The following is a 21,818-nucleotide window of genomic DNA, read 5'->3' as shown; positions in this document are numbered from 1 at the left end:
GGAGTGAACCTGTTGATGGCTGTTAACGACTGCTGATGACTGCAATTGGTCCTGGGGGGGGAGGGAAGCAAGGCACAAAAGAAAGCTAGATCATGCATAATGAGGCACAAAACAGATAGCTGTTGCGCCTAGCAGAAACTCTGCGCCCATTTGCATTGTATGTTTAAAGCAGTTATCATACCACTTTGAGCAGTCATGGCTTCCCTCCCCCCCCCCCCCGTAACTATAGAACGCTAAGGGTGCTGTGGTCAGGAGACCCTTATTCCCCTCAGAGAGCTACAGTTCCCAGAGTGGTGGTGGTGAAGAAGAAGAATGAAATATACTCGGAGTCGAGAGTGAATTTCATGCTCTTTATTTAGCTCATAGTCGCTGAAGAAGAGAAGAATGGCTCTTTCCCCCAAATCATCTGCTTATATACATTATTTACACAATGGGCCTTGCGTGATTGGCTACTTCAGGGCTACACCTGTGGGCCAATCAGGTTGTGGATTGACTTCTGCCAGCAGCCTGATTGGCTGCTCCTGCAGGCCAATCAGGTTGCTGATTCACTTCCACCTGGAGTGGCTCCTGCGGACCAATCAGACCCTTAATCATAGAGTCATAGAATTTTAGAGTTGGAAGGGACCCCAAGGCTCATCTAGTCCAACCCCCTGCAATGCAGGAATCACTGCTAAAGCATCCATGACAGGTGGCCATCCAATCTCTGCTTATAAACCTCCAAGGAAGGAGAGTCCACCACCTCCCAAGGGAGACTGTTCCACTGTCAAACAGTTCTTACTGTCAGAAAGTTTTTTCATGTGTCTATCTCAGGCACCCCCAAACTGCGGCCCTCCAGATGTTTTGGCCTACAACTCCCATGATCCCTAGCTAACAGGACCAGTGGTCAGGGAAGATGGGAATTGTAGTCCAAAACATCTGGAGGGCCAAAGTTTGGGGATGCCTGGTCTATCTCCTTTCTTGCAACTTGAAGTCATTGGTTCGAGTCCTACCCTCCAGGGCTGGAGAAAGCTTCTTTCCTCCTCCATGTGGCATCCCTTAGGCTTAAGAAGATGGCTCTCATATCTCCTCTCAAGTCTCCTCTTTTCCAGGCTAAACATATCCAGCTCCTTCAACCATTCCTTCACCATATCCAGGTTAAACATTCAAGCGCTCCTCCTAAGGCTTGGCTTCCAGACCCTTGATCATCTTGGTTGCCCTGGGTGGGGTACAAATAACAAATAATTATTATTACACACGTTCCAGCTTGTCAATATTGATATAAGCTAAAATCTCCTACAACATATTTCTTAAATTGTGCCCAGAATTGGACACAATATTCCAGGTGTGGTCTGACCAAGGCAGAATAGAGTGAGACTAAGACTTCCCTTGATCTGGACACTAGACTTCTCTTGATGCAGCCTAGAATAACGTTCGCCTTTTTTGCTGCTGCATAACACTGTTGACTCATGTTAAGTTTGTGGTCCACTGAAACCCCTAGATCCTTTTCACATGTACTGCTAGTAAGCCAGGTATCCCCCATCCTATATTTGTGCATCTGGTTCTTCCTGCCTAAGTGCAGAACCTTACACTTGTCCCTACTGAAATTTATGTTGTTAGCTGGAGCCCAGTTCTCCAATCTGTTAAGGTCCTTTTGAATTCTGATTCTGTCTTCTGCAGCATTAGCTACCCTTTCCAGTTTGGTGTCATCTGAAATTTGATGAGCATCCCCTCAATTCCTTCATCCAAATAATCAGAAACAAATACAGTAATTTTTAAAATATATACTGCATGTAATGGGGCATATTAAGAAAATCCAGCCCATCCCCCCCTGACACCACACTTGTCTGACACCAGTTTAATAATTTTATATATATATAGTTTAGAAAACGTTTTGGGGGGGCCGTGCAGCTGATCCAGCGAGGCTTTCCGGAGGCGAGACAAGCGCCTCTCCTCGCTCTCTGCCCGGAGAAGCACAAAGGCTCCTGCCGCTCGGCTCCGAAACGGTTAAGAGCAGCGGCGACAGAGCTGAGATTCCTAGAGCGGAGGGGAAAAGGCTGTGGGAGAATAGGAGCTTCCGCTTCCTGTCCCGCTTCCCAAGGGAGATGCTGGTCGTGGCGGCGGTTGTACTTCCTCGCGGAGGCGCTGGAGGTGGGTCATATTATTATATATTATAACTGGGGGGGGGAGTGGGGGTGCTGCTGGATGGAGTATGCGGAGGGATTTAAATATATATATATATATTAGGCAAACCGTTTCAATGTAAGCTTTTTTTCTGTTTCTCCTTTTTCTTAAGGTACAGATTTCGACATATTATTTTTAAAAAGAGCTCTTGAAAATTGGTCAGCATTTTGGTGCAGATTTCTCCTCATGCACACGCTTTTGCAAAGGATATTTCCCATAATATTTACATTTCCCATAATTAATGCATTCTGTATATAATTCCGCTAAAATAATGCATTTATAGTTCTTTCCCCTTTTGTATGGGGGTAGGACATATTTTCCCAATGGAAGGGCAGGTCTTTCTCCTCCCAGCAGGCCAACCTGTGCAGGTGAGTGACCTTCCTTGGTCTCTCCATAGGGCTTGGGGTCAAGGCAAACCCTTAAGCATGGGAAAGCCTTCTGCAGGGGCTCACCCTGGAACTTGTAATAATTTTTATCTGGCCTGATTATACTATAATTTATTAAATTGATATACCTCCTTAAACCCACAGGCCTCAGGGCGGTTCACAGGATAAAATTACAATATACAAACTCAAAGTACATAATCAAAACAGAAACAAAATCAACCCAATAACACCCACACCCCCAAAGACACACACATTTAAAAACATTTGTGTTTCAGTTAAATACAGCGGTGTGGTTTCCTTGCTGCTGTGTCCCTTTGCCGGATCGCTGCGCTGTGGGAACCACCGCTTCGTTTGGCTGTTGGCTGGGCTTTCTGCCTTTGGCCTTTGGCTTGGAGGGACTTGGAAAGTACCTGTGCTCGGGGAATCGGGATAGATGCTAACATTGACGGCCCATCCTTGCCAGGGAAAATAAGGTATGTCTGGAGCAGGGGTATGCCTGGGCCTTTGCCCCCCCCCGACACATGGCCCGATTGGCTGGGAGTAGGGGGGAACGCTTTGGGATTCTCTTTTAGAAGTGCATCCCCCCTTTTTCTAAAGGGCCCAATTTCGCCCCTGCAGTGGCGTGGGCCACATTTGCGGCAGCGCCGCTTTCCGCAGCCCGTCCCCATCCCCCAGGGAGTGTGCCGGGCAGCAGGAGGCCTCTTGGGGCCTCCCGCCCTTTGGTGGTGGCCTGGGCCTCGTGGGGGAGGCCTCGCCGTGTCTCGGAGCTTGGAGCCTTCCCCGGGCGGGCCTGGCAAAGAGCGGGCGACGGCGGGAGGCCTTTTTGGCCTTCCTGTCCTCCGGCAGCTGCGTGGGCCGCGTTTGGGGCAGCGCCGCTTTCCATTGCCTGTCCCCATCCCCCGGGGAGTGCAGCAGGAGGCCTTTACAGCCTTCCCGCCCTCCAGCAGCAGCCTGGGGGTAGGCTTGCTACAGGAGAGCAATCTCCTTGCAAATTGCACGTGTGGCTACTCTGAATGTGTTGCTTTTCTTCTTTTTCAAACAAGGAAAGAGATGGATGGAGGTGGAGAAGACATTCCTTCAAAAAAAGCAAAGACAATGTGCAAGTATCTTGAGAAATGGGAAAGCGAATTTAGCTTCTTGAAGAAAAGCAGAGTGGGCCACAGTTACGCATTCTGCACAATTTGCAGTTGCGAATTTAGTGTCTCCCACGGGGGAAGGAACGATGTCACTCAGCATACAAAATCAGCCAAACACAAGCGCGGGGTAGAGGCACAGAAAAATGCCCCGACGATGTCCACATGTGTGACTAGTAATACCGAAGAGACTGACCAGGTCATAAATGCAGAGGTTAAAATGGCCATGCTGTGTGCCAAAAACAACGTTCCTTTCACCTTCTGCGACGACTACAACAAGTATGTAGCTGACATGTTCCCGGACTCTGCCATTGCACAAAGATATTCTGCGGGGAGAACCAAAACTGCGCAAATCATAAAAGGTAAGTTGATTCAAATTAAATGGTCTTTAAGCAGAGGCTTGACACCCATATGTCAAGAATGCTTTGATGGTGTTTCCTGCTTGGCAGGGGGTTGGACTGGATGGCCCTTGTGGTCTCTTCCAACTCTATTATTCTATGAAGAAAACAATGGTACCTCTGGTTAAGAACTGAGCTACCACTGTAATATTGTCAGGTTATTGTTAGCTAATGTTACTGTGCTCTTACTCAACAGGTGCCATAGCAGCTGAGCTAGATGACGAGTTGGCCAAAGCATGCCAATCTCAGCCCTTTTCATTGATGTGTGACGAATCGAACAACAGAAAAGCAGGCAAAGAATTTGTCATCATGGCTAGACTCTACGATGAGGCCAATCTGCAGGTTGTTACCAGATTTTTGGAGATGTCCATATGCGACGTTGCAAATGCAGAAAATCTTTATGAAAAGCTGAGTGAAGCATTAAGGTAGGGAAGCCGCACTGTGTTGTTGACGTTTGCAGTAGTTTTCTCTTAACTATAACCTTACATTTTGAGTGATATTTTGTTGCATTTTTTTCTTTTTTTCTGTAGAAAAAGAGGCATTCCGTGGGAGAACCTGATAGCCTTTAACTCTGATAATGCGAGTGTCATGAAAGGCAAACACGACTCTGTTATCAGCAGACTGAAGACCAGTCAGCCCCACGTTCAGGATCTTGGCTGCATCTGCTACCTAGTACAGCTGGCCACTGGCTGTGCCATCAGAGCAGCACAGGTACCTGTTGAAGACATCCTGGTCAGAATATACACCCACTTTGATAAAAGGTGAATTCATGTACATTATTATTGGATAGGCATTGCAAACATACACATACATATCCTGCCACTAACAAAACTATTTTCTATATTACAGTGCAAAAAGATGTGAAATCTCCAAGGATTTTGTAGATTTTACTGATTCAGACCACCTGGAGCTGCTCAGGGACTGCAGCACCCGATGGCTGAGTCTGTTAACCTGCATCCAGAGAGTGTTGAACCAATGGGATGCACTAAAGGTAAGGATGGTAAGTGCAGCAGATATATACATGCTTTACTATGCTTTGTTTTCATTTTAATTGTGTTCTGCAGGCCTACTTTGGCAGCCTTGAGGAAGTGGAGAAGAGTGCCAAACTACGTGATCTAGCTGGCCATCTGGCTGATCCGGTCGTGAAGATCTACTTCTTGTTCCTGGCTGCTGCCCTTAAGCCTTTTTCTGAATTTAATATTGCCTTCCAGGTGGGTACCAATGACATTGTATGTATGTGTGAATAATAGTTATAAATAAATAGGTAAAGGTAAAGGGACCCCCGACCATTAGGTCCAGTCGTGACTGACTCTGGGGTTGCGGCGCTCATCCCGCTTTACTGGCCGAGGGAGCTGGCCAGTATGTGGCCAGCATGACATGACATGACATGTGGCCAGCATGACATGACATGACATGTGGCCAGCATGACATGACATGACATGTGGCCAGCATGACATGACATGACATGTGGCCAACATGACATGACATGACATGTGGCCAGCATGACATGACATGACATGTGGCCAGCATGACATGACATGACATGTGGCCAGCATGACTAAGCCGCTTCTGGTGAACCAGAGCAGCACACGGAAACGCTGTTTACCTTCCCACTGTAGCGGTTCCTATTTATCTACTTGCACTTTGACATGCTTTCGAACTGCTAGGTTGGCAGGAGCTGGGAACAAGCAACGGGAGCTCACCCCGTCGCGGGGATTCGAACCGCCGACCTTCTGATCGGCAAGCCCTAGGTTTAACCCACGGCGCCACCCACGTCCCTTATAAATAGGATTGTGCTAATTGTAGCATTCCGAATTCTCTGTTTTTTTAAATATTTTCTGCAGTCAGAGGAAGTGCAAATTCACAGGCTTGAAGAGGAGATGTGCAGGCTGATCAAGAAGATCCTGGGCTTCCTCATACCAGCCAGGACCATGATGGATGTACCTCTCAGGGAGGTGAATTATGGAGAAGGACATCAGTTGCCTGATGAAGACCTCTTTATCGGAGCAGACACAAAGGCGTTCATGAGAAGCACAGAGCTTCCTGTGTCCGCCGAGAAGAAAATCTTCCAGTGAGTATATTACCCAGCAGTTATGTAATCATGATATCATCTCAGTATGAGAGTATAGGCTGTGTGCCTAAAATGTTGCCACTAATCAGTTTTTTCACTCTTATGCTGTTGCAGAACTGTGAGAAGATTCTACGAAGCAGTGCTTCAGAAGATGTTCTCCTACTTTCCCCTCGACAATCCACTCCCGAGGGACTTGAAAGTGCTGGACCCTGCTGCTCGCCTTGATGTTACTCCAGGGGCAGGTAGATGTTTGGGACAGTTTCCCCATTGATAGAATGATTGAGTTAGTACATAGTTTAGATCAGCAATGTTCAGTTAAACACTTGTTTTATTTTACAGTGGAAAGTCTAGTGGCCCTGCTCCCTCAGTTGAGCTTGAACGAAGATAGGCTGAGAGAGGAACTCCTTGACTACCAGCTGACAGATACCAAGCAACTCCCCCAAGAAGAAAAAATTGACAGATTCTGGGGCCTGCTAGGGAAGGATGTGAGGTTCAGGGAGCTGTCAAGATTAATGAAGGCGTTACTCTGTATTCCCCACAGCAATGCCAGTTCTGAAAGGGTGTTTAGTATGGTGAGAGAGATAGTTGCAGAGAAGAGGATGGCATTATTAGACAACAGCACTGTTTCTGCTTTGCTTGCCTGTAAAATCAACTACTCTGGCCCAGCCTACAAATACACTCCTTCCAAAAGAGTGTTAAAGGCTGCAAAGCCTGCAACACATTTGTATAATCAGTCCTTAATAGATGCCAGAGAAGAGCCAAAAGACTGAACCTAATCAATCCCCCATGAAGAATTGAATATTTTTAATTGAAGATTTTCAATGTCTCTCTCATATTTTGAGAGAGCTCGGGTTGTGGAAGGGTTAACAAGACATCCCTTGGTTTGTTGGGCGGGTCAGACTAGTTGGCCACAAGTGTGATTGGGGGTTTGCTGTTGTTGGGGAAATTGGTATGTTGCAAGTTATTTGATTGACGGCCATAGCCTTTTATATTAATAGCAAGCAGCTTGCAGTTTCACCTTTTCTGCTTGCAATGGATAATAATAATAATAATAATAATAATAATAAATTTTTATTTATACCCCGCCCTCCCCAGTCAAAAACCGGGCTCAGGGCGGCTGACACCAACAGAACCACAATAAAACATAAAAACAATTAATTAAAATACAGATTAAAATACAGTATTAAAATTTATAGTGCAGCCTCATTTCAAGTAGGCCATAAGTGGCTGACACCAACAGAACCACAATAAAACATAAAAACAATTAGTTAAAATACAGATTAAAATACAGTATTAAAATTTAAAGTGCAGCCTCATTTCAAGTAGGCCATAAATCCAAGCCATGAGGGAGAAAAACACAGGGGTCAGGCTGAGTCTAACCCAAAGGCCAGGCGGAACAGCTCTGTCTTGCAGGCCCTGTGGAAAGATGACAAATCCCGCAGGGCCCTGGTCTCCTGGGAAAGAGCGTTCCACCAGGTTGGGGCCAGTACTGAAAAGGCCCTGGCTCTAGTAGAGGCCAATCTAGCCATCTTATGACTCGGGATCTCCAGAATATTATTATTTGTGGACCTTAAGGTCCTCCGCGGGGCATACCAGGAGAGGCGGTCCCGTAGGTACGAGGGTCCCAAGTCGCATAGGGCTTTAAAGGTCAAAACCAGCACCTTAAACCTGATCCTGTACTCCACCGGAAGCCAGTGCAGCTGGTAAAGCACTGGATGAATGTGATCCCGCGGCCGGGACCCTGTAAGGAGCCTCGCCGCGGCATTCTGCACCCGCTGGAGTTTCTGGGTCAGCTTTAAGGGCAACCCTGCGTAGAGCGAGTTACAATAGTCAAGCCTGGAGGTGATCATTGCATGGATCACTGTGGCCAGATCGGGGCAAGAGAGAGATGGATGATGCGGCGGAGATGGAAAAATGCCACCTTTGCTGTGGATGCAACCTGCGCCTCCATGGAAAGGGAGGCATCAAAGGTTACACCCAAACTCTTGACAGAAGGCGCTGGTACCAATTGAGCCCCTGCAAAAGATGGGAGTTCGCCCCCCAACCCCATGTCGCCCCGACCTAGCCAGAGGACCTCTGTCTTCGAAGGATTTAACTTCAGTCGGCTCCCACGTAGCCATCCAGCCACAGCTTCCAAGCACCTGGTGAGTGTGTCCGGGGCCGAGGCAGGGCAGCCGTCCATCAACAGATAGATCTGGGTGTCATCAGCATATTGATGACAACCCAGCCCAAAACTCCGGACAATCTGGGCAAGGGAGCGCATAAAGATATTAAAAAGCATTGGGGAAAGGATTGCGGGACTCCACACACCAAGGGGTGCCGCGGCGACAACTCCCTCCCTAGCGCCACTCTCTGTCCCCGACCTGAGATGAAGGAACGCAGCCATTGTTGGGCTGTGCCCTGAATCCCCACGTCGGCAAGGCCGTGGTCTAAAACTTCATGATCGACCATATCGAAGGCTGCTGACAGGTCTAAAAGAATCAGCAGTCCCGACCCACCTCGATCCAGCTGTCTACGGAGATCATCTGTTAAGGCGACCAGAGCTGTCTCGGTCCCATGACCAGGGCGAAAGCCGGACTGAAATGGATCTAGAGCCGATGTTTCATCCAGAAACCTACCAAGCTGTTCGGCAACCACTCTCTCAATTATCTTACCCAGGTACGGAAGATTCGAAACCGGGCGATAATTGGATAGATCTAAAGGATCTAGAGATGTTTTCTTTAAGAGTGGACACACCACTGCCTCCTTCAACTCCTCTGGGAAAGTCCCTGTGCCCAGGGACAAGTTGATGATCTCACCCAGGGGGGCCCGTACCTCATCTGGACACGCTCTAATCAGCCAAGACGGGCACGGGTCCAGGGAGCAAGTGGTGGGCCTTCCAGCCCGGAGGAATCTGTCTACATCGGCAGGGAGTATCTGATCGAATTGGTCCAATACTGAACTCGAAGACAGTCGAGGGGCCTCCAGTTCCGTTATTGTATCCAAATTGGCAGGGAGGTCACGGCGGAGTGTCAAGACTTTCTCCGCAAAAAAGCTCGCAAATGCCTCACAGCTATGGGTCAAATTCGTATTTAAATTTGGCTGTTCCTCTAGGGTTGTTAAAGACCTGATTATTCTAAAAAGTTGTGCTGGGCGAGAGCTAGCGGATGCAATGGAAGCTGAGAAGTAGGACTTTTTTGCAGCTTTCACCGCCATCTCATAGGCTTTCATAAGTTTCCTGTAAGGTGTTCTTGAGGCTCCGTCGTGAGCACGCCGCCATACTCGCTCTAGCCGTCTAAGGTCCCGCTTCATTTTCCGAAGCTCCTCGGTAAACCAAGGGGCCCGGTTTCGGTGGGGTCGCAGAGGGCGCTTAGGTGCGATCTCATCGATGGCCGCCAAGAGCCGGTTGTTCCAGTTCTCGACCAGCTCTTCTAATGAGCCGCCAGGGGGAGCAGGGTCCCGCAAGGCCTGACGGAATCCGTCAGGATCCACCAGCCTATGCGGGCGAGCCCAAATAGGCTCGCCACCCAAGCAGGGGAGGGGCGGGAAGTCAATCCTGGCTTTCAGAGCGTAGTGATCAGACCATGGCACTTCCACAGTTGGGGACATGATCACGTCTATACCCGCACCAAAGATCAAATCCAGCGTGTGGCCTGCTTGATGTGTGGGACCCAAAACAAACTGGGAGAGCCCTAGTGTCGCCATGGAAGACACCAGATCCGGAACCCGTGAGGAGGGGGTGGCATCTGCATGGACGTTGAAGTCCCCCAAAACCAGTAGGTTAGGGAACTCCAAGGCCCAGCCTGCCACCACCTCCAGCAGGTCCGACAGGGTGGCTGCTGGTGCGCTAGGTGGTCGGTACACCAGCCAGACAGCCAAGCCCCCCTTGGTGCCCCACACTAGGCCAACACATTCAATGCTGGTGATTGATGGTGATGGCAGAGCCCTGAAAGAGCAATCCTCCCGGATTAACAGCGCTACCCCTCCCCCCCGACTCACAGTCCGCGACTGGTGGAGGACGGAGAAGCCCGGGGGTGTTATCTCATGCAGGGCAACTACTTCGCCCTCACGCACCCAGGTCTCAGTCACGCAAGCCAGGTCGACCTCCAGTGAGATGAAAAAGTCTCTCATAGTGGCGGTTTTATTGCCTATAGACCTGGCATTGCACAACACCAGTGACGGAGGTGGGTAATCCCTGCTCGCCCTACCCTCGTCCCTCGGGATGGGGCGAAGATTGGAAGGGATTCGAGCATCACCACATCTCAAAACCCTTCGCCTGTAAAATCTACCCCCACCGCCATACCTCCCTCGCCCTTCCATGGTGGTGATCCCAAACCCCATGTTGGCCTCATCTATAAAGGACTGGTATCCCTTCACTAACCAGTCATCCCTGGGCCAGGTCTCTTGGGTCGGAGGGGTATAATGATGGAGTATGGAATCAGCTGGACAAACATCCCCACTAGGTATGGTCCATCCCGCAGCACCCCATGTAAGGAGGGCGGCCCCACAATGGCCCACTAGCTGTCAATCCCTTTCTTGCTCATGGGATGACCGAGGGGCTGCTAACTCTTTCTGGGCCTTTGGGAATATTAAAGAAGCATGTGCTGTAAAAATGGGGATCATTCGCCAACAGAGAGCCAGCTTCCTGCTGAGGAACTCCATCTGTCCTATCTTGCCAAAGATGGAATGGGGAGGAACGGTTGTCTTCGTGGGTTTTGGGAGTATTAAGCAAAGGACCAGCCTGAGTATTTTGGATCAAGAGTCTATCAGCAACCTGAAGTTCTTTGGGAGTTGTTAACATGGAGTTATCATGGTCGCCAGGCTCTTCCTCTTCATTGCTATCACTTAGGAAGAGATCCGAGTGTTGGACCGATGTCCTTCCTTGGGATGGAAAGTTGTTGGGCTTATTTAAATATTGTGTTCCAGGCTGTAGTGTCCTTATACTTTGAATTGAAATCTCCGATTTTATGCTTAATAATCTTCTCTTCAGTTCTTGTATTTCTGAGCTCACGACTTTCTCTTCCTCTTTCGTATTTATGATGTCTCTATTGTTTAGTTTGATTTCCCTTCTCAGCATTTGTTTTGATTCTCTGTCAGGGACCAACTGTCTCACTACTTCATCTTTGAAAACCCTTACCGGGTGGAGAGAGTAAGACCGCCATAAGATGTTTTTCATCTCCATAAGTCGGGATGGGAATGCCGGTTTACTAAAGGTCATAAGTAAACGTGTGGCATTTCTTGTGTTGGGCAAGAAGTGGAAGTTTTCCAGGTCTACTTTTTTATAATGGCAGTTCAAAAGCTGGGATAAGGATGTTGTAATTGACCTGCGATTCGTCCACCTGTACACATTGCGATGAATCTCAAGCATAATCTGGTTCTTTTGGAGAACTTGGCAGGACCTTATTTGGTCCGTGACTTGTATTGGCAAATCGTTAACATAGCTATGCCTGGGCTTTGTAAAGGGAGGGCAGATATCCAATTTCTCCTCTATATTAACTATTTTTGTGAGAATTTCATTCAGTCTTTGGAGAACTAAGACCATAGTTTCTGCAGACATCATGCAAATTTCTTGGTAAGGGTGCATGTCTGGAATCTGCTGGCAATAAGCTCTTTTGCTGTTTTGTTCCAAAGACATGGGTGGGTCAGCGTTTGGAGTAAGGGGAGTCTCTCCTCCTCCTGTCCTCTGGATCGAATCATCTCCAACCCTCCTTGAGAGGAGAGGAGTCAGGTCATCTCGTTCCCTTGGAGAAAAGAGTGGGGGGGATCTCCCGACATCATTACTCACAGTTTGCTCTCTTTCAGGGTTAGGAGTAATGGTATTCGCTTTCGACCGCTTCTCAGCTTTAGAGGATTTATGAGTCCCAATTATGCTGTTTTGGTTCTTCTTGCTTCGTTTTTTCCTTCTAACAGGCATTCTAAGGAATTAGCAAAGTTCTGTCGAGTCAAAACCAGGTCTTTTAACAGGTGGAGGAAAAACAGCCAGTGAATAAAGACGAAACTGCAAGTTAATCGCCAGGGCTGCAATCAATCTTCACTCGTCGTTCAGTGATTACGCTAAGTCGAGTTGAGCCATAAAACCATAAAATAAAACCACAAAAACTAAAAACAAAAGGAGACAAACTGATAAGGCAACTAATGAACAATTTAAGTGTCAACTTAGGATCAAAAGGTGACTAAAAACTGCTTAAAAGCTTGATTGAAGGCGGGAGGCTCTGACTAAGCTACTGCCTCCGCCGCCATTTTGGCTCGTACAACCTTATGAGCTCCCTCCTCCACTAATTCAGAGCTTCTGACAGGGTTCTGCTTTGTGTCCCAGCCTTGTGGGAAGTGGAAAACTCAGGGCAGGGTGCTGAGTCTTCCTATCCATAGCTCCAAAGGTAATTAAACATCTCCCAGAACATTCTCACTTCACTTGGGGACTTTGCTCCTGGCTTTTAGAAAATAAATGTAAAGCCTGCTCATTGCACAAGGGGTTCTTTGCACTTGACATTGCTATGCCTGTCATGGGGTCGCCTGTTTTGGATCAGGGGTCTGGTAGGAATTTTGTCCACTTGGCTGGTTCCATGTGGTTTTTGCCTACTGCGGAGCAAATTGTCACAACTTGTAAGGTTGCGGTTAGGCATTGGTTCAAATTGGATGGTGGAGGGGTAAGGATTGGGCTGGACCTGCCCCTCAAAATTGCTGCTGATAGGGGTATTCCGTTAAAGGAATCCTGGGGCTCCACATGTTTGTCCGTACCCCTGGTAGGGGCTAGGACTGCGCATGAGCCTTTGGGAGCATCCGAGGGAGAGGTGAAGGGTTTGGCTCCCAGCTCCGTCCTCTCTCAGAGTTATTGGGGGGGGGATGTCTGGGTACCTCGACACACTCCCTGAGAATCGTAGACTGTCCCCAGGACAGGTGAGGGTGCTGATCCCTTATTTTCAAATCCGAAACTTGGCAGCTATGGTAAACCAATGATCGTGTTCAGCATTATAATTTTCTTCCATTATAATTTTTATTCTTTAGTGGCTGTGTTTGCAGATAATTCTCCTCATCAGAGTTAGATTTAAATAGCCGTATTCTGTTTTATTTCCCATGCGTTTTCCATGTATTCGTCACTTGCATATACCGTTGCTTGAATATTTCTCCCTTAACAAAGATTTGTTAATCTGTTGTGAATTTCTCCCTGATATTACCAGGCTGGTATTCTGCATATCCAAACTAACTTAATTTCCTCATTTATTCATCTTCTGTAAATATATACTCTTATGAAACTGCAGGTTATTACAATAATCCTACCAATGTTTTTATCTGTTTACAATTTATCTGTAAATATTCAATAAACCATTTCCATTCTTTTACTTTAAAAAAATGTTATCTTGATTTCTTATTCTTGTGGTAAGTTTTGCCATAGAAGGCAATAATATATAAGGCAATCCATAAATCAGTGTTACAAATAATATGATCATAATTTTTACTTTTTCTACTGGCATCTGACCAGGGTTAATCCTCCTTGTGGATTTTTGTTAAATGGGAAAACGGTAGATAAACCGAAGCAGAGCTATAGAAAGAGATATACGAAAGATATACACAAATAGATAAATCTCGCTGGACCAAAAGAATAAGACTTGCGATGCTGACACACTGACGCTAAACGTGTTGAGTAGTGCCAATGAATTTACTTGCATTTCTGAAAAGAAATTACATCAACCAGAGTAAAAGGGAACCTTACCGAGAGAGGACACGATCCTGCAAATCTTCATATTATTATTATTATTTATTATAATTTGGCTGTGCAGGGCTCTCTGGTCAGGGCCCAGCAGAGCCCATTCCTCTTCAGTGAAATGTGCAGTCATGTCCTCAAGGGAAACTGAGTCCAGAGAGAGAGAGAGAGGTGGGGGTGGGGTGGGGTGGGGTGGGGGAAATGCTTCCTTGCAAATATCAAAATAGACTGGCCTACAAGCAAAATCCCAAAGCCTTGTTAAGGGGAGGTGAATTGGGATTAATATACAGTGGTACGTTGGTTCTCAAACTTAATTCGTTCCAAAGCCAAGGCGCACTTTCCCATAGAAAGTAATGCAAAATGGATGAATCCGTCCCAGACTTCTGAAAACAATTCCTAAAACAGCAATTTAACATGAATGTCACTATCTAATGAGACCATTGATCCATAAAATGAAAGCAATAAACCAGGGGTTCCCAACAAAATTTTCTCGAGGACCCCTCATCGAGCCGCTATTGTGACAAGGACCCCCATTAATTCCTAATCCTAAAATTAAAAAGTGAGAGCCAAATTAAGAGTCTTTTTATATTTTATAATCGGTTCGAGAGTCACTGACTTACTTGCTTGAACATCAAATGCATTATCTTCCTCTTCATCTGTAGGCCTTTGTCGTTTTAATGAACCACTTTTTAACCAACAACATTTTTAACTACGCGAACTGTAGCTTCCGCGAAAAACGACGCTTTGTTTACAAACACTACTGTTTTGCAAAGAGGCAGCGTGCGCCAGGGAGGAGGGAGAGGAATGGAGAAGACAGGGTACCTGCGCAGCAGCGCACAAATGAAGCCGACGCGCGCAAAACATCTTGGGGAGGTGAGCGTTAGTAGAATGCGCGCGCTGCCTCTTTGCAAAACAGTAGTGTTTGTAAAGCGCCACCTAACGGCATACAGCAGAACTACTGCCTCTATCTAATTCTAGTTTTGCGCTAGACTCTGCTTATGCAGGAAGCGGCCAAAACAAAAAATCTGTTATCATACGAAATATATTTAATATATTTTTTATTCTAATAGCATCTTGCGGACCCCTCTGGCATAGCTCGCGGACCCCTGGGGGTCCCCGGACCACCTGTTGGGAACCACTGCAATAAACAATGTACTGCAGTCACACAATCAATCAGTAGCTGAACTGGGTTCCACACAGTCACAAAAAAAGAGCCGCAAAAACAAAAAGGCAAAATAAATAGCAAAAACAGACAGACCTCAGCGTAACACTCAAAACAGAAGCGTAACACTCAAAATTGAAGCAAGACACTCAAATTGGAAGCGTGGCATCACTCAAAACGGAGCGCCACCGGCTTCCCAAAAACTGGAACACTTACTTCTGGGTTTGCGGTGTTTGGGTTCCAAGTTGTTTGAGTACCAAGGTGTTTGAGAACTAAGGTACCACTGTAGAGGCTGGAGAAGCTTTTTCCCCACCTGGAAGTCTCTTTCCATTCAAGACAATATTCTGGGCAGATCCAGAGGCAAAATTTTCTACCTTCATCCAAGGAAACAGCAGGCATGATCAGAGTCAAGGGCACATTTCGGCTAGGCAAAAACACTCAAGGAGCATCTTCTGTGTTGCTGGGAAAGGGGAGCGGCCTGGGGAGAGTATCGAGGGCCAGATAGAGGCTTGGAGGGCCGCAGTTAGTGCCCCCTACCATGAGGCCTGAGGTTCCCCACTCCTGATTGATAGCCGCCTGGCAGGGTCCCTGTTGCTGATTTCCTCTACCTGATCTGGTGACCCAGAAAGAGCTTGTCCTCCATCGCCAAGGAGAGATGGCTGAGTACGAATCATCAGCAGGGTTTCATCACCTGCGAGAGACAAAGAGGTCAGGAATGTTGGAAGGTCAACAGCAGGGATCATGCAGTTTATCAGCTAAGGGTTAAATCTAGTAGTGTTTAAAGAGAGCTGGTTCTTCCTCTTTCTGCCAGTTTCTGTCTCAAGGCGGAGATTCTCTTAATCTGAGGGGCCGCCAAGTCCTGCAAAGCCAAGAGCAAATTATTGGTGAGTAAATTGTTGCAATGTTGGCCAGGAGATTTTTTCCCCTGAGCAACTGTGGATGAGCCCATCTCGCCACCAGGCTAGTGAGTGCGAAGATGGACTACAAAACCTGAGGGAGGTTCCTTTCTTTCTTTCTTTTTTATTTATTATTGAATTTATATACTGCCCTATACCCAGAGGTCTCAGGGCGGTTCACAGAAAATTTTACAATATATCAAATCAAAATAAGAATAACACCCAATAACACCCCCTCAAAAAACAGAGCCGCATTTTAAAAGGCTATAGGATGTCCATCAGGTCAACCAAAGGCCTGGTTAAAAAGGAACGTTTTTGCCTGGCGCCTAAAGGTGTATAATGAAGGCGCCAGGTGGACTTCCCTGGGGAGAGCATTCCACAAACGGGAAGCCACTGCATGTCAGGGCCATATTCTCATTTTGACATAATTTAATTTAATCAAAGTACTGTAATACTTCTCTGCAGCAGCTGAGATTCGGTATACTGCCTCTAGATCCGGAGGTTCCGCTCCTCTCGCAGCTAAGACAGCAGCTTTGCTTGCGCATACCCCTGGACCAGGGCCTGTTTCTGTGTTTGGAGTGTGAGCCTAGGGCTTGGGAGCCCAGGGTTCAAATCCTCACTCAGCCATGAAGCTCACTGGGTGTCCTTGGGGCAGTTGCTGCCTCTCAGCCTGACCTCCCTCACAGGGTTGTTGTGAGAATGAAATGAGGAGGAGGGAAAAGGCCACCTTGAGCCCCTTAAAGAGAAAAAGGTGGGATGTAAACAATGTTGCCGCAATAAAAAACACCTGCCCATTGGCAAAGGTAAGTATGGTTTCAGATGGAATGGGGACAGGACGTTGAGATTCCTGCTGGGGGTTGGACTAGATGACCCTCGGGACCCTTCCAACGCTATAACTCTATGATCAGGGCTGGCGCTACCTTAAGCCACCTAGGAAGCAGTGGAGGGCGTAGCCGTAGACGTCAGAGGGGCACAGTTTGACGCAGATTCGTTTTTGTCCTGTCTTGTAAATGACGGATAATGTGGTGCTTTTATATTTTGAAGAGTGGTGTCATCTCTACGAGGCAACTGCTTTTGAAAATAGAAATTAGCCATTTGGGTGGGGGATGTGTGCGCGTGCAAGTAGCTAGTCTTCTCTAGGGTGCACAACAGCCTGGAACCCACACTGGTGCCCCACTTTGTGCCCCCAGTCTGCACATCCAACCCATGGTCTCTCCTCAACCCCAATCCCCTGTGCCTCCCCACCCACTCATGACTGTAGCCAGGATTTCTGGGGGTGGGTGGGTTACAGGCTTTTGTTAGGGGGTGCAGAACCTCATACTTGCATTAGTATTTATTGATTTTGATTGATTTATGGGGCAGCTACCCCCTGCAGCCTCTTGGCTATGCCAGTGCACCCCCTCCTCACCGTCCCCTGCATGCAGCCAGCCCTCCCTGGGGGTCCGCCCGGCAGCGAAGGGACTCACCTTGTTCCCCCAGGATATGATAGAATCATAGAATCATAGGGTTGGAAGAGACCACAAGGGCCATCCAGTCCAACCCCCTGCCAAGCAGGAAACACCACCAAAGCATTCTTGACATATGCCTGTCAAACCTCTGCTTAAAGACCTCCAAAGAAGGAGACTCCACCACACTCCTTGGAAGCAAATTCCACTGCCGAACAGCTCTTACTGTCAGGAAGTTCTTCCTAATGTTTAGATGGAATCTTCTATCTTGTAGTTTGAATCCATTGCTCCATGTCCGCTTCTCTGGAGCAGCAGAAAACAACCTTTCTCCCTCCTCCATATGACATCCTTTTATATATTTGAACATGGCTATCATATCACCCCTTAACCTTCTATTATCCAGGCTAAACATCCCCAGCTCCCTAAGCCGTTCCTCATAAGGCATCATTTCCAGGCCTTTGACCATTTTGGTTGCCCTCTTCTGGACACGTTCCAGCTTGTCAGTATCCTTTTTGAACTGTGGTGCCCAGACCTGGACACAGTACTCCAGGTGAGGTCTGACCAGAGCAGAATACAGTGGTACTATTACTTCCCTTGATCTAGATGCTATACTCCTATTGATGCAGCCCAGAATTGCGTTGGCTTTTTTAGCTGCTGCGTCACATGTCATGTCAAGTTTGTGGTCTACCAAGACTCCTAGATCCTTTTCACATGTACTGCTCTCAAGCCAGGTGTCACCCATCCTGTATTTGTGCCTTTCATTTTTTTTTTTTTTTGCCCAGGTGTAGTACCTTACATTTCTCCTTGTTAAAATTCATCTAGTTTGCTTTGGCCCAGTTGTCTAATCTATTAAGGTCATTTTGAAGTGTGATCCTGTCCTCTGGGGTATTAGCCACCCCTCCCAATTTGGTGTCATCTGCAAACTTACTCAGGATGCCCTCAAGCCCATCATCCAAGTCATTGATAAAGATGTTGAATAAGACTGGGCCCAAGACAGAACCCTGTGGCACCCCACTAGTCACTTCTCTCCAGGATGAAGGGGAGCCATTGGTGAGCACCCTTTGGGTTTGGTTAGTCAGCCAGTTACAAATCCACTGAATGGTAGCATTATCTAGCCCGCATTTTACCAGCTTCTTTACAAGAATATCATGGGGAACCTTGTCAAAGGCTTTGCTGAAATCAAGATAGGCTACATCCACAGCGTTCCCTTCATCTACCAGGCTTGTAATTCTGTCAAAAAATGAGATCAGATTAGTCTGACATGACCTATTTTTCAGAAACCCATGCTGACTTGTAGTGATCACAACATTCCTTTATAGGTGCTCACCGACCATTTGCTTAATGATCTGCTCTAGAATCTTTCCTGGTTGGGCGGCTTCCAAAAAATATAAAAACATGATAAAACATCAAACATTAAAAACTTCCCTAAACAGGGCTGCCTTCAGATGTCTTCTGAAAGTAAGATAGTTCTTTATTTCCTTGACATCTGACAGGAGGGCGTTCCACAGGGCAGGCGCCACTACCAAGAAGGCCCTCTGCCTGGTTAGGCCCTCGGCACTGGACCTCAGTGTCCGGGTTGAAAGGTGGGGGTGGAGATGCTCCTTCGGGTAAGAGGTGACATGATAGAACTTCATTGTAATAGATTTATGGTGTTAAAATGTTAGGTTTAGTCAATATTACGATTTAATTAGAACATGCAGTATACCTGAAGGAGCGTCTCCACTCCCATCGTTCTGCCCAGAAACTGAGGTCCAGTTCCAAGGGCCTTCTAGCGGTTCCCTCGTTGTGAGAAGCCAAGTTACAGGGAACCAGGCAGAGAGGGCCTTCTCGGTGGTGGCGCCCGCCCTGTGGAACGCCCTCCCATCAGATGTCAAAGAGAAAAGCAGCTACCAGACTTTTAGAAGACATCTGAAGGCAGCCCTGTTAAGGGAAGCTTTTAATGTTTAATATATTATTTTATTTCATTTTTCTGTTGGAAGCCGCCCAGAGTGGCTGGGGAAACCCAGCCAGATGGGCGGGGTATAAATAAATTATTATTATTAATAAATAAGGGGTCTGAGGTGTTTACGGTACTTAGCATTTATGAGTAAAGACTGTGTTTCAGACAGTCACCCCCTTACATCACCCCCTTCTAACAGACCCACCAAGTGTCCCTATTTTCCAGGATTTACTGAAGCCATCCTCATTTCTGATTTGATCCTGGGACGTCCTGCTTTTCCTAAGGACTTCCCTATTTTCATCAGAGACATGTTGGGTGTGTGTAGGCGACCCTAAAGAGGGAAGAGGCATGCAGAGAGGCTGGGCAACAGATAGAAGCCCTGCGCTGGCTCCTGGAGAGAAAGGGCTGGTTTGGGTCCAGAGCAGGGGTAGGCAACCTCAGGCCTGTGGGCCAGGTGCGGACCAATTGCCTTATAAATCCGGCCCGCGGACGGTCCGGGAATCAGCGTGTTTTTACATGAGTTGAATGTGTGCTTTTATTTAAAATGCATCTCTGGGTTATTTGTGGGGCATAGGAATTCGCTCATTTTTCTTCTTAAAAATATAGTCCAGCCCTGGAGGGGGTGTCACTCGGGGCCGCGCCCCCGCCCCGCAATCGGTGCCTCCAAAGCCGCGCACCTCGCTCCAGCTACAAACTCCGGGTCTTCCCGGATATCTTTTTTATATATACCGGTAATAGCACAGGTCCAATTCTGAGTTGTCATGGAAAAGTCACCTTTCCATGGGTCAGCAAACTTTTTCAGCAGGGGGCCAGTCCACTGTCCCTCAGACCTTGTGGGGGGCCGGACTATATTTTGGGGGAAAAATATGAACGAATTCCTATGCCCCACAAATAACCCAGATATGCGTTTTAAATAAAAGGACACATTCTACTCATGTAAAAACACCAGGCAGGCCCCACAAATAACCCAGAGATGCATTTTAAATAAAAGGACACATTCTACTCCTGTAAAAACATGCTGATTCTCGGACCGTCCACGGGCCGGATTAAGAAGGCGATTGGGCCGCATCCGGCCCCCGGGTCTTAGTTTGGGGAACCTGCCCTAGTCTTTGCAGATGCTACTATGAACAACTGAGTTCTTTGCCATTTGGGATGGGAAGAGATACTCAACAACACCCCCCCACTGAAACCTCATTACACAGGTCTCGCAGCACCCCCAGAATAAGCCTGCTCCCCACCAGTAGGTGCTTCCACCCCCACTCAAAAATCTGCTTCCAACAGATACTTTGGGGGGAGGATCCTGCACCTTCTGGTCAATTCCTGGTTAACAGTCCCGTCCCCCCGCTGCTCTGCTTTGCAGGGCATTGAGGAGGCATCCTGGTAGCCAAAGGAGACATGTACTTCGTTGTGTATGTGAAATTTACATTTGTACTGTTCTAAATATGTACAAAGCAACCTTGCTGGGAGATGTGGATGAGGTTAACCCTTTCTCTCCCTACCAAGGTCCCAGTTCAAATCTTTGAAGCTCCTGCTAGTACTTCAAAATCCCCTTGTCCCCCTGGCAGAGAGAAAGACTTCAATTCCCTCCTCCCAGCCATCCCAGGAGCCCCCAGGCTTCCCCTTGGCTGCTTCTAACGTAATAAACACAACCAATTAATGCCAAGCCTACTTTGGACCTGAGAATTAAAAAGAAAACCTCCCAGGAAGAATCCACAGCTATTTCTCCCCCCCCCTCAAGATCCAGGGATCTCCTACCTTGTATTCCTCGAAAGCCTCCTCCAGAGGAATCACCTCGTGGGGTTTGTGCTCCTTTGATCTGTCACAAACCACACAGATGGGGGCTTTGTCCTCCTTGCAAAAGAGTTTCAGGGGCTCCCGGTGTTTCTCGCAGACTCTCCCTTCCCCTCCTTCTCCCTTTCCCTCTTCGCACATTCTCCCTTTGCCTTCTCCTTCTTCTCTCCCCTCTTGAAGGCTGAGATTCTGGGCTATTTCTACCATATTAGCCAATTGCCGGTTGGGGATGAGACCCCTTCTCTGGACTCTTTGTCTGCATTGAGGGCAGGAAGCCTCTGCCTCCGATTCCCCCCAGTACTGGATCAGGCAGGATCTGCAGAAGTTGTGCCCACATTCTGCGATGGTCACTGGATCCTTGAAATAATCCAGGCAGATGGAGCATGTGGCTTCATCACGGAGACGCTGCAAGTGACCCCCAGCAGCAGCCATGGCTCCTTCCCGCAGAAGACCCGAGTTAAATTTCACTTTATCAGTTTTAAGCCACTGGGCGTTTCCTTTCCTGGAAATGACTCAGTGATCACGTGATATTTATTTTATTTTTAAAAAACCGTGTCTCCGGGGCTTTGCAGTTGCTGAATGTTTTCTCAAGTAGTAGCGAATGCTTCCTGATTGCTTCCCAAGCTTTTGAACACACACATACCTAGTAAGTTGTGTAGGATGCGGCTAAGGGACTTTGGCTTAGGGAAGGGCTCAGCAAACTTTTTCAGCAGGGGGCCGGTCCACTGTCCCTCAAATCTTGTGGGGGGACGGACT

At 47.5% G+C, this 21,818-nt stretch overlaps 2 protein-coding genes across 2 annotated transcripts; one reads left to right on the top strand and one right to left on the bottom strand.

The window, feature by feature from the left end:
• Positions 1-2,065: 2,065 nt before the first annotated feature.
• On the top strand, positions 2,066-8,438 carry LOC118081198 (uncharacterized). Its single transcript, XM_060269535.1, has 10 exons — positions 2,066-2,127; positions 2,822-3,019; positions 3,590-4,041; positions 4,274-4,502; positions 4,608-4,838; positions 4,927-5,068; positions 5,142-5,288; positions 5,922-6,148; positions 6,263-6,390; positions 6,488-8,438. The coding sequence occupies exons 3-10, from the start codon at positions 3,597-3,599 to the stop codon at positions 6,916-6,918; spliced, it is 1,980 nt and encodes a 659-aa protein (XP_060125518.1). The 5' UTR covers positions 2,066-2,127; positions 2,822-3,019; positions 3,590-3,596; the 3' UTR covers positions 6,919-8,438.
• A 7,112-nt stretch (positions 8,439-15,550) lies between these two features.
• LOC132591380 (zinc finger protein RFP-like) lies at positions 15,551-21,532 on the bottom strand. Its single transcript, XM_060269850.1, has 2 exons — positions 21,027-21,532; positions 15,551-15,682 (listed from the first exon to the last, which is right to left on the bottom strand). Exons 1-2 carry the CDS (start codon positions 21,492-21,494, stop codon positions 15,665-15,667), a joined length of 486 nt encoding a protein of 161 aa, XP_060125833.1. The 5' UTR covers positions 21,495-21,532; the 3' UTR covers positions 15,551-15,664.
• Positions 21,533-21,818: the final 286 nt, after the last annotated feature.

The sequence above is a fragment of the Zootoca vivipara genome, chromosome 2, assembly GCF_963506605.1.
Source record: "Zootoca vivipara chromosome 2, rZooViv1.1, whole genome shotgun sequence".
NCBI lineage: Eukaryota > Metazoa > Chordata > Lepidosauria > Squamata > Lacertidae > Zootoca > Zootoca vivipara.
The sequence above is the reverse complement of the archived record's forward strand: the minus strand, read 5'-3'. Positions and strand labels throughout refer to the sequence as shown.